This window comes from Aquila chrysaetos, chromosome 19 (genome assembly GCF_900496995.4).
Source record: "Aquila chrysaetos chrysaetos chromosome 19, bAquChr1.4, whole genome shotgun sequence".
In the NCBI taxonomy this organism is placed as follows: domain Eukaryota; kingdom Metazoa; phylum Chordata; class Aves; order Accipitriformes; family Accipitridae; genus Aquila; species Aquila chrysaetos.
The window spans coordinates 10,255,195-10,268,182 of NC_044022.1; the positions used below are offsets into that span (position 1 = coordinate 10,255,195).

The window sequence follows — 12,988 nt, forward strand, 5'->3', positions numbered from 1 at the left end:
CTATATCAAAACTATACCAGCCAATACCTAATAACTTGCAAACAACTGCACACCAACACCAGTTTTACTGAGGCTATCTCCAGCATACACATTCGACAGATTTGTTATACATGTTAAGCCCTGTGGAGACCAAGCATACGTAACCTGATTGTATATAAGTACATATGTTTCAGCAAGCAATAGACAAACAGTATGCAGAAAGAAAAAAATTAATTCCTAATCTTTGTTGCTTTGTGTATTTCAACTGTAAGCCTTCAAGGCTGACACTATTTTACTCCATGTTTTGTGTAGTACCTCACGCACAACAGTGTATCAAACAAATTAAAATGCACCTGAACATGCTTCTATACTAAGAAAAGACATTTTTAAGTAGGCTTAAAAATGTTACCTGACCACTGCTGCTGGGATATCTCACACCAATATTTCCTTACTGAGAGGATATCTTTCAGGAGTATACTACTACAGTCAGATCCGTAAGCAGCACAACTTGTTGGATCTCTTATAATTTCCAGGACATAAATCAGAAGTTCCTGACATTTCAGTCTGGGTCCTCCTACATGAAGAAACAATGTGTGACTGTAATTAACCCAAAGTGTGCCAAATAAATCTGGAATTAATTGTTTGTAAATGTTTACTTAAAAACAAAAAAATCCCTACAGTTCAGAAACAGTTCTGTTGGGAACGATCTTCTTAAACAAACTGTTTCTAAGAAAAGAAATTACTTACGAGAGGATACCTCAGTTATATACAAATTGAATAATTAGGAAAAGGCACTGTGAACATCAACAAGGACAGAGAAGGAGCACAAAGGACTGATTCACATGAAGATACTTAAATTGTAAATACGTGGAAGTGAGCAAGATGAACCCTACCCTGGTAACTTACTTCAGACTAAAAATGCAAAGTTGAAAGCAAAGCACCAAAACAAAACAGTAATTCTGTATGAACATATATTACTGACTTCTGTTAGCACATCTGATGAAATATTTGACCAAACTTCCAACTTCTTGCATCTTTTTCTGTCTGGTAGTTTGAGTTGAAGCAGACGCATTTGGTTTTGTCAGTTGCAGGTTTTTCATTTCTTTCTGGAAATATTTCTGCAAGACACTTCAAAAATAAAAGAGAGATTAATCAAGGTTCTGCACATTTATGACTAAAGTAAAATAGGTAAATGTTGTTTTAGCCTAGAATGTCAGTACTTGTTCTTCTCACAATTCTAACTATCAAAGACTAAAAACAACTGAAATATATTACAGTCTAAGCATGATGGAAATAATCTATAAAAGGAGCTGTAAGTTTTAAAGATAATCCAGAAGCAACTTGAATAGGAACCAAACTTTCCTTTAAACTTTGCATAATGCTAAATATAAAATTTATAATTGGAAAAAAAGCAATGCTAAATCATTTTATTTATGCTGCAACATTATACAACAAAATAATAAGAAGTACTCTTCATTGTTTCTATTGGGGAAAACCTTCAAGTCCTATTTCTCCATCATTTAAAATTAACATATAGATTGGATTTTCAATCTAAGTGTTACTGATTTGTCATTGATTTGTTGTTAGTTAGAATTAATCATATTTAGTTTTAACATTTTAGCAAAATCATATGTATGTTGTATTTTATACATTTAACCACCAACCAGTGTCTGCTGTGAAATCACCTGTATAGCCCCGTACCAAGACCGGAGAAATTGGCTAAAATTATCTAGTAGAAACATTTAGAACTTGGATAACAAGATAAAGAAATTAAAATCTGATTATAAAAGAGTTTGGTTTGACTAAAAAGTAGAAAATTGTGAAGCATAAGTATGGGAGTGTTAAGTTTGAAATGTAGCCTTAGGAACTTAGGAGCTTAGAAAATGTATAATGTGTAACCGTAAGTATTGTTCAAAATCATTTAACCACAGAAGTTTTGACAAAGATTGGTAGTCTTGTAGTGTTTGTTTTGAAAACTAAGGAAACCGTTATGGACACCAGTTTGCTGCTTGGAGACACCTGAGAGGTCAAGAAACGGACGAGTGAGGAAGACTATGAAAGACCACCAGAGGACTCCTGAGGACCACCAGAGACCTTCACTGCACCTGCGTAAAGGACATTTACATATGCTAATGATTTCCCGGAAGTCTAATGAATATGTATAACTTTTCTTGGAAATCTAATGAATATGCATCAATAAATCCTAATATAAGGTGTATTGTTTTGGTGACAGGTGTGCGTGGTTCGTGAGAGGACTCGCCCGCGCACCCGGCCGTCAATAAAGAAGTGTCTGCTTATCTACACTAAATTGGTGTTGATAAGTTCTTCATTCCGAGCTTTTCGGTAACAGTTTTTGGCGACCCAGATGGGACCTCGCTGAGAGAGACCGGAGGAGTCGGGGACCCGATCGGTTCCTGCCGGCACCGAGGATTTCTCGGGGATACCCATCGATCCCCGATCCATAAGGCTCTTTGCGACGTCCCCTGGATTTTGGTAAGACACTTCTTTTAAATATTAAGGATAGTGGGTTAGAGTCCCACCGGTATTGTTTGGGGTTAGAGTCCCCCCGAGTGGGTTAGAGTCCCACCGGTATTGTTTGGGGTTAGAGTCCCCCCGAGTGGGTTAGAGTCCCACCGGTATTGTTTGGGGTTAGAGTCCCCCCCCCGAGTGGGTTAGAGTCCCACCGGTATCGTCTGCCTGTCAGACGCGGCGAAAGCTGCGCAAGGTTGGACAAAAGGATCCTGAAGGAAGTAGAAGCCTAGGCGTCTGCCCGTAAGACATAAGCGAAAGCTATTGCTGGGTTGGACAATTTGGGAGTGGGTTAGAGTCCCACAACTTTTGAGGATTCTGGGTTAGAGTCCCAGCTTCAAAAGCATTTTGGAAATTTTGGGTTTGAGTCCCAAATTCTAAAAAAAAAAAAAAAAAAAAAAAAAAAAAAAAATTGTGAGATATATTGTGTACTGGGAAGTATCGTGAGTGTTGCAAGTGTGGGATGTGCAATTGAGCATGAAGTGAGTCTTGGCAATGATTGTAGTGTTTCTTACTGAAGTTGGAAGTTATAAAGTGTGAATATATTTGCTGGTTAATAATCTTGCCAGGGGATATTGGTTATGACTCTTGCTTAGGGAAGTCGGCTTTGTCCGTGCCCTAGGCAAGTAGGTGGACTCCATTACCTGGCAACAATTGTTATTTGTATTTATTTAATATCTGGTGTTTGATATATGCATTTGGTATTTGAAACTTTGTATTTGATATTTGGCATTTGGTATTTGGTTTGGTATTTAACATCTGATAATTGATTATTGATTTCTGATATTTGTTATATATTTAATAGATATTTGGTATTGGGTATAAACATAATGGCATTTGCCAAATTATTTAAGAGTAAGAGTATGGGAAATTTGTCCACTGATGGAAAGATACCGAAAACATCTCCGTTGGGATGTTTGTTGGCACACTGGGGTGAATTGTATGATGATTTACGTAAAAATCAAATGATTGAATACTGTAATCATTGGTGGCCTCTGTATATATTGGAGGAAGAGGACGAGGTGGCAGTGGACAGAGAGGATTTATGAATTTTAGCAATCGGAATTTTAACACCCCTTTAGGAGTGAATCAGTGTGCTTTGTGTCGGGAGGAAGGACATTGGAGAAAAGATTGTCCTAAAAATGTGCAGTGCTCAGGAGGAAATATTCAAAAGGAGGTAGCCAGAATGATGGTTTTGGATGAATGAAGAGGACCGGAGGGGAACCCAGCTGAGCCTCTGGTTATAATTAAGCTGGGAGAAAAAGAAGTTAAATTCTTAGTGGATACAGGAGCGACATTTTCGGTATTAAATACTTGTAAAGGAAAAATTGGAACAAAACCAGCAAACATAGTAGGAGCAACAGGGAAAGAAGAAAACAGACCATTCCTGCAACCTCTAGATTTGAAATTTGGAAATAAAATAATTACACATGAATTTTTGTATGTACCAGAATGCCCGATACCCTTGTTAGGAAGGGATTTGTTATCTAAATTAAATGCACAAATTGTTTTTGAGGAAGGAGACCTCTTTTTGAAGATACCCGAGTCAAAACCAGGAGAAATCCTAATGATACAAGAAAAAGTGGAGGAGCAGGAAATTCCACCAGAGGTGGATTTTGCAGTGATCTCTACAGTGTGGGAAACAGATATTCCTGGTAAATCAAAATTAGCAGCACCTGTAAAAATAGATCTAAAAGAAGATGCAGGAACAGTAAAAATTAAACAATACCCAATTAAACCAGAAGTTAGGCAGGAGTTAAAGAAATTGATTGACAAATTTTTGAAGTATAAAATTTTGGAGGAATGTGAATCTGAATATAATACTCCTATTTTACCAGTTAGAAAACTCTCGGGAGAATATAGGTTAGTGCAAGATTTGAGAGCAGTGAATCAAATAGCCAAAGACATATATCCTGTGGTTGCAAATCCTTATACATTGCTAACAGCGTTAAAGGAGACTCATCAGTGGTTTACAGTGCTTGATTTAAAGGATGCTTTCTTTTGCATACCCTTGGAGAAGGAAAGCAGAAAGTTGGTTGCTTTCGAATGGGAAAATCCACAAACTGGGCGAAAGATGCAGCTGACATGGACAAGACTACCCCAAGGATTTAAAAATAGCCCGACAATTTTTGAAAACCAGCTGGCAAAAGAGCTTGAAATCTGGAAACAGGACAAACCAAGGCCTAAACATTTACTTCTACAATATGTGGATGACATATTGATTGCTACAGAAGAAAGATCTACCTGCATACAGGTAACCATTGATGTCTTGAATTTTCTGGGACTAAATGGTTACAAGGTATCCAGGAAGAAAGCCCAAATAGCATGTCAGACTGTGATATATCTAGGCTTTGAAATTTCAAAAGGGCAGAGACAATTGGGAAAAAGATCGCAAAGAAACCATCTGTAGTATACCTGAGCCGAAAAATATCCATGAACTTAGAGCGCTCTTGGGAATGGCAGGGTGGTGTCGTCTTTGGATCATGGACTATGGTCTAATAGCTAAACTGTTATATAAGGCCCAAAAGAACTCTTCCTTTGTGTGGGGTCCAAAACAGCAAAGGGCCTTTACAGAGTTAAAACACGCTTTAATGTCTGCACCTGCTTTAGGCCTCCCTGATTTAACTAAAGATTTTCAGCTGTTCGTTCATGAAAGACAGCACCTGGCTCTTGGTGTGTTAACCCAGAAGATTGGAGAGCTGGAAACGACCAGTCGGCTACTTCTCCAAACAACCCGACACTGTGAGTAAAGGGTGGCCAAATTGTCTTAGAGCAGTGGCTGCAACAGTGATGATCATACAAGAAGCTCGGAAATTGACTTTAGGAAAAACAATAACAGTCTATGTCCCACACATGGTGAAAACTGTTCTAGAACAAAAGGGGGGACACTGGCTATCTCCGAGCAGAATGATGAAGCACCAAGTAATATTAACTTAACAAGATGATGTAATTTTAAAAACAACTAACCTGGCAAATCCAGCTGTGTTTTTAAGTTCCATACAGGAAGAAGGACATTTGGAACGTGATTGCCTGGCTGCTATTGAGTATGTTTATTCCAGTCGTGAAGATTTGAAGGATGTACCATTGGAGCGACCAGACTGGGAACTATATACAGATGGTAACAGCTTTGTAGAGCAAGGAGTTCGATACGCTGGATATGCGGTAACAACAGACACCACAGTTATAAAAGCAGAAGCATTGCCAAGTACCACCTCAGCTCAGAAAGCAGAACTTATTGCTTTGATTCGAGCTTTAGAACTAAGCGAAGAGAAGAAAGTAAATATTTGGACAGATTCAAAGTATGCTTTTGGAGTGGTACATGTCCATGCAGCATTGTGGAAAGAAAGAGGATTATTGTCCTCCCAGGGATCAAATATTAAACACCAAGATGAAATTTTACAATTATTACAAGCAGTTCAGAAACCAGATCAGGTAGCAATCATGCACTGTAAAGCACATCAAATTAGAAACACAAAGGAAATTGCTGGAAATAATTTAGCCGACCGAACGGCAAGAAAGGTAGCAAAGGAACGAATATTGCAAATGGCATTAATTCCCTCTAAAACAGTAACTCTCCCTAGGGAAGAACCAAAATACTCAGAGGAGGATGATAAGCTAGGTCAATTATTAAATGCTAAGAAAAACCTAGCCGGATGGTGGGTAACACCTAAAGGGCAGGTAGTAGTTCCACCCTTTTTGATGAGAGAAATAATTCAAACAAAGCATCAGGAGTGTCACTGGGGAGCAGAGGCCCTAGTAACTTCCTTACAAAAACAAGTGGTATCGCTCAGAATGTTAAAAATAGCTAAAATAATAACTGCAAAATGTGAAGTATGTTTGAAAAATAATCTAATAATCAAGAAAAAAGGTTCAAATGGGTCAAATAAAATCTGGTACAGAGCCTGGAGATTATTGGCAAGTAGATTTTTCAGAACTATCTAGGCAGAATGGGTATCGGTACATCTTGGTGGGGGTTGATATTTTTACAGGATGGCTAGAAGCTTTTCCCTGTCGTTCCACACAAGCAAAAGAAGTAGTAAAATAGTTACTATGAGAAATAATCCCAAGATTTGGAGTTCCTATTGGAATTTTTTCTGACAGAGGTCCACACTTTGTTGCAGAAGTGGTCCAAAATGTTAGCAAAATTCTGGGTATTACATGGGATTTGCATACCCCATGGAGGCCACAATCCAGTGGGAGAGTAGAAAGAATGAATCAAACCTTAAAAAGGCAAATAAGCAAAATTTGTCAAGAGACTAATTTAAAATGGCCTCAAGCACTTCCATTGGCATTATTGCGAATCAGAGTACAGCCAAGGAGTGGAACCTCAGTCAGTCTTTATGAATTATTATATGAGAAACCTTATGAATCTCCAGAACCAAACCCGAACATGTATGTAAAAAGAAAACAAGATGTGTATAACTATTTACTTTCCTTAGGAAAAACTTTGACTACAATTCGGAGAGCAGTGGTGTGGAATAGACCATTATCCCTAGAAGTTCCGGTGCATGACTTACAACCAGGAGACTATGTCTATGTGAAAACGTGGACTTCCGAACCCCTGCAGGAACGTTAGAAAAGACCCTTCCAGATACTGTTAACCACCTTCACGGCTATTAAAATTGCAGAATCGGATGCTTGGATTCACTATACTCGAGTGAAGAAGGCACCTACTCCATGGAAGATTATTAACCGGGATCCAAAGACTTTAAAACTGACTCTGAAACATGTCTAATTTTTCATATCTGTTTGTGCTTGTTCTTTTTATATTAGTTCGGCAGATAATGATGGTGGAAACCCGGACTGATTTGATGATTAGGAACAAAAGACAAGTAGAAACAGAACAATTGATTAGCATTCTTGAAAAAAAATGTCCGAAGAAAATTTGATGTTAGGATTGATTAAGGGATTTGCCAGCTTGTAAAATGTTATCCAAATTACTGCTTGTTTGCCAATACCAAGAGCAGTGGGGGAATCTATTCTTTGGGGAATTTTAACTATGAATTTAACTACCCTGGAACATAGAAACAAAACCACCTATTACAAACAAAGGCCAGTGACTAAATGGTCTGAACAGGTAAAGATCATTAGAAAACAATGGAAATGGATGGGCAGAGAAGAAGATTGTTTGAAATTATCAAATCATCAGTTTACACCAGCCTCTTTTATAGGAGACATGTTTATGGTGGGTAGCCCTATGGGTTGGTGTTCATATGATGTACGAATCAAAACTAATGAGAGCCGGAACATCATAGAATGGAAATGTGGTGAGGCCAATCAAACCATACCAGAAAAAAACAGTTAGCTGGGATTCAGTATGGTCTATGATCATATTGTCTCAATTTCAATATATGGCCAAAACTTCGTGGTGTTTTACTTGGGATGGATCAGTTAATACAGCCTGGCCATCAGTAGACGACAGGGGGAGTACATTACAAAAAAAAGAAAAATTAGTATCTTGGTGGAGATGTGAAAAAATTTATTATTGTAGTACTAAAGACCCAGCAATCGAAAGAATTCCTCCTTTAGCTGCGGCCTTGAAGTATGGCTGCTTGTGTAGAGGATTCAAAAATGATCTCAAATTAACTGAAACATTCACACCCAAAAGGGGAACCTTTTTCAGTTGTAGAAAATTTACCATTCAGAGTTTGGGACATTTGGTTTGGGCATTAAGTGATGGAACTTGGACAACTCACTTATCATTAGATGGCATGGTAAAACAAATTACTTTAGGCATGCCAACATTATGCCCGATTTGGAAGAAATCGCCATTCAAAGGACCCTTAGAGAATTTAAAGTTAAAACGAACCAAGAGGTCTGAAATAGATGATGATACATGGAATGAACCATCAACAGGAGTGAAAATTGGCTGGACACTTGAATCCCTTTTGAACCCTATAGCTTCATATAGAAACAGAGAATGGCTCCACCAGTTAACAGGTCAGGTAGAAAAATTAGCAAACATCACAAAAAGGGGTTCAAGGAATTGAACGTATAGCTGCAGGCGACATCTAGGATGACTCTCCAAAATCGAATGGCTTTAGACCTACTTTTACTTAAGGAACATGGAGTGTGTGGACATCTCAAAGATAAAGTAGACCATTGTTGTATTCATATTCCTAATATCACTCAGGACGTAAAACATGATTTGGAGTTACTGAGCAAAGTTGAAAAAGAAACTGAAACTATTTGAGAAGATATGTCAGAAGATTGCCTGGGAAAAATTTTTAGTGGATTGGGATGGAATCCGAGCTCTTGGTTACGGTCTATAACCAAAACTCTGTTTCTGTTACTAATTGTCTTTTTGATGATCATGCTACTATATGCTTGTCTGAAGAGACAATTTATCAATAGAATTGTAGTAAATCACATGATCATGAGAGAGGTTCCAATTGTTCCACCAGAATGCAGACCACCACCAGTATATGCCGAAACAAATATTGACTCTCAGAATAATAATGGATAAATGTTAGGTAGGTGATGTGAAAGTATTGAAATAATTTTCAACACTTTCAAAGGGGGGAAATGTTACTGATTTGTCATTGATTTGTTGTTAGTTAGAATTAATCATATTTAGTTTTAACATTTTAGCAAAATCATATGTATGTTGTATTTTATACATTTAACCACCAACCAGTGTCTGCTGTGAAATCACCTGTATAGCCCCGTACCAAGACCGGAGAAATTGGCTAAAATTATCTAGTAGAAACATTTAGAACTTGGATAACAAGATAAAGAAATTAAAATCTGATTATAAAAGAGTTTGGTTTGACTAAAAAGTAGAAAATTGTGAAGCATAAGTATGGGAGTGTTAAGTTTGAAATGTAGCCTTAGGAACTTAGGAGCTTAGAAAATGTATAATGTGTAACCGTAAGTATTGTTCAAAATCATTTAACCACAGAAGTTTTGACAAAGATTGGTAGTCTTGTAGTGTTTGTTTTGAAAACTAAGGAAACCGTTATGGACACCAGTTTGCTGCTTGGAGACACCTGAGAGGTCAAGAAACGGACGAGTGAGGAAGACTATGAAAGACCACCAGAGGACTCCTGAGGACCACCAGAGACCTTCACTGCGCCTGCGTAAAGGACATTTACATATGCTAATGATTTCCCGGAAGTCTAATGAATATGTATAACTTTTCTTGGAAATCTAATGAATATGCATCAATAAGTCCTAATATAAGGTGTATTGTTTTGGTGACAGGTGTGCGTGGTTCGTGAGAGGACTCGCCCGCGCACCCGGCCGTCAATAAAGAAGTGTCTGCTTATCTACACTAAATTGGTGTTGATAAGTTCTTCATTCCGAGCTTTTCGGTAACATAAGAATAGATTAAACTTCACTGGCTTTGTCACTGGCAATTACTGTACATTTTCTGGCCTACTACTTGTGTTCAGTTTAGAGTCTCTATTTTTGTATTCCTCCTATGTATTTCTAATATATTATTGGCCATCTCAAAAGCAACATATAAAAATTTATCAAACATTTGTTAAGATATTTTTGGCACAGCTATGAAACAAGAACTATTCCAATGCTGTCCAATTAAAAACATAATGGAAAGCGGACCAGACACCAGGCTATGAAAACTAATACTTCAGATGCACTTTTAACATGAAATTTAACACTGGTCCCAGCTGCTCTAAGAACTTACCATACTCGTGCTCGGTCCAATCTTGTAGTACACCTGAAGCAGATTATATCAAAGATGGGCCTCTACAAACCTCTGCACAACTTCTTTTAATTCACAAGCCATGGTCCTTCTATTGTGTCCTGAAGAACTCAGTAACACAAAAAATTCTAACGAGCTATCTATAATCTACATATGAACGTCATATACGTTGAAAATCAGATGCAGAGGATAATTTTCAATAAAAGAAAGTAACTATTATTTTTGCAAGGAAAAACGACCACCCAATTAATGATCAGTTTCCTAGCAGTTCAGTTTTCTGTATGTCATAAGTGTTGCATTTTGGGCTATTTCAAATTTACTTCCTTTAGAGATTAACATTAGTCATTTCTTGTTTACAAGCTGACAAGAAGTCTAAATCAACCTGCAGAAAGATAAGCATTCAAATAGGCCCAATAAACAGAAGAATGATGTTCCATGTAAGAAAATTGCGACCATTCACAAAGGAAGAAAAGGAAACTACCTAAATACAGCATCCCAGTTGAGTTGCTTTCCTTGTTTAGAATCAGAATTCCGGTCCAGCTGGAGAACTGTTTCAGAATCACGGAGAAGCCGCTTGAAATTTTCAATTTCCTTCTGAAAATGTATTTCAAGAAAAAGAATTATTTATGATTCCCTTCTTTGCTAACTGAGGCACACACACCAAAAGAAAACTTGTTACCCTTCGCTCCACAGGTTTCTCATTTTCAAGGCGACGACAACAAATGAGCAGATCATGTAATGCAAGACTCATGGTTCAGTTTAACAGAAGACTCATTTGTATCTGCAAACAGAAAAAAAAGGATAAAACAGTCAGAGCCAAGTCAACCAGTAAAAAAATTGGGAATGTAATATATTGAAAATCCAGTATCAAACACAACTACGGCGTTATTTCACTGAAAAGCTCATTTGCGTCTCGGCTAGTCTTCTTGGTCACAAGACTGAAGTGAAGTCTCACATCAAGAACATAAACTATTCCCACAGGCAACAGTCGTAAAGATTAACAGCAGAGATCCCCCTCACATGACTCTGACTTCCTCCCTTTTTATGAGTGATAACACAGTAGAGTTGGTCAGACAATATGGAGCAAAACTTTAATAAGATTAAAACGACACAGAACTGAATACATTCAGGCAAACAGCACTAACTTTCAGCAGCTAGCTATTATCAGTAGCTGTCTTAACCTGATGCTGCCAGGAGAAGGTAGCACTTTGAAAACTCTCTTCCTCTCTCACATCCTACATTTTCAAAGGTATGGACTATCATATTGACAAATCCCTCTGGACTCAACATGCCAAAGGATGCTCAAGTATCAATTGTAAGTGGAAAACAACATTTTCCTTCTCTGATCACTTAAAGTTATGCCTCATCTCCTTCAACAGAGGTTGGAATTGGCTAGACCTTGCATTTTAGTTATGCTGATGCCTGTCATGACAATGACATTGTATACAACTTCCATGGTTCTCCTTTTATGCCTTTAAAGCAGACCCAAGAGAAACTTTGTCTGAAAAAGACAGGTAAGACAAGTTGGAAATAACTCCAAGCATATGCTGCTGAGGCTGCAATAAGCAACTGAGAATGGGTGTTCATGATGCATAGCACTACATCTTGAGCACTTAAGTGAGAATATAAAAATAGCCACTTGGACAAGGAAAACTTTAAATATCTACTGTCTTAGAGTGTATTTATTTCCTTTGGCTTCAATCAAGATCTGGCTGGGACTAAGTATGATCAGAGATATGGTGACTGATAGGTGTGTATGAAAAGGAAAATGTTGTAAGCATGAAGGCTGGCTGTACTGTACAATAGAACTCATTTAAATGATGTAGTGTTCCTTTACTAACTTACTGCTTTTGCTGAAAAAGAACCAAAAGGAAAAAGTAACTTTTTAAACACTAATGGCTTCTACAATGCTGATGGGCTGAAAAATGGTTGACTGAGAACTGTGGCAACACGGGTTGTATGTTGCAAGGACTGGGAATCCAAGGGGAAGAAGTCACTCCTCTTGTTTGTACTTAATGGTATTTCAACAGCCATAACAACAGTGAAAAGTTTCTCAGACGGCATCCATCTACTATTTCTCTTACTTGTTACACAGTTCTCCAACTGCCACAGTATGACCACGTTCATCCCCTACAAAAATTACACCGGGCAAGGAAAGAACCCGCCAAAAAAAGAAAAAAGAAAAAAAAAAAAAATCACGGAGAGGTGTTTACTAAGCAGCTGCAGAGATGCTCAGGCAGAGGCGTACAGAGTAATTACAACTAAAGGGCGCCATCCAGCCGCTCCTAGACGACGAGCTCTGGCTCTCCGATACCCCCGCAAGGCCGCCCCACACCACGCGGGAAGCCCCCCGGGGACCTGCAGCCGGGGCCGCCGCCGCCGCCCCCCCACCCCCGCAACAGCGGCACGCTCGCCCCGCCGAGCCCGGGCCCGGGCCCGGGCCCCTCACCTCAGCCGCCGCCGGGCGGCGGGGCTAAGCGCCGGGCTCCACCACCCTCCCGCCAACACTCGAGCCCGGGGAAGGGGAAGGTCGAGCAGCCCCCTCAAGGCCACGGAGCCTCGGGCACGGGGAGAGGCCGCGTCGCCACCGCGGCCCGGTGCGGGTCGGAAGGGGAGGACAGTAGCGGGCTCACCTCCGAGCGGCGTGGCGGGCGGCGGGAGCCGGCCGGGGAGAACGGCCACCCGCGGCTGCGGTGCGCGCCCGCCCCTCCCCCGGCGGCGTGGAGCGGAGCGGTGCTCGCGTTCGGCGGCGGCGGCTGCGGGCAGACCTGGAAGCGGATGCGCGGTAGCGGCGGGTTCCGGCGGAAGGGGCCG

The 12,988-nt window shown here is 39.6% G+C and overlaps 1 protein-coding gene across 3 annotated transcripts in view; it reads right to left on the minus strand.

Moving 5' to 3' along the window:
• ATM (ATM serine/threonine kinase) overlaps positions 1 to 12,932 on the minus strand; it is an 88,486-nt gene extending 75,554 nt beyond the window's left edge. For all 3 annotated transcript variants that reach the window (XM_030042441.2, XM_030042440.2, XM_030042438.2), the window contains exons 1-5: positions 12,808 to 12,932; positions 10,854 to 10,955; positions 10,656 to 10,768; positions 962 to 1,107; positions 389 to 553 (exon numbers count right to left, since the gene is read on the minus strand). In XM_030042441.2, the coding sequence (XP_029898301.1) occupies positions 389 to 553; positions 962 to 1,107; positions 10,656 to 10,768; positions 10,854 to 10,925 (496 nt within the window). In that variant the 5' untranslated portion in view covers positions 10,926 to 10,955; positions 12,808 to 12,932. The remainder of the gene's footprint in view (positions 1 to 388; positions 554 to 961; positions 1,108 to 10,655; positions 10,769 to 10,853; positions 10,956 to 12,807) is intronic.
• Positions 12,933 to 12,988: the final 56 nt, after the last annotated feature.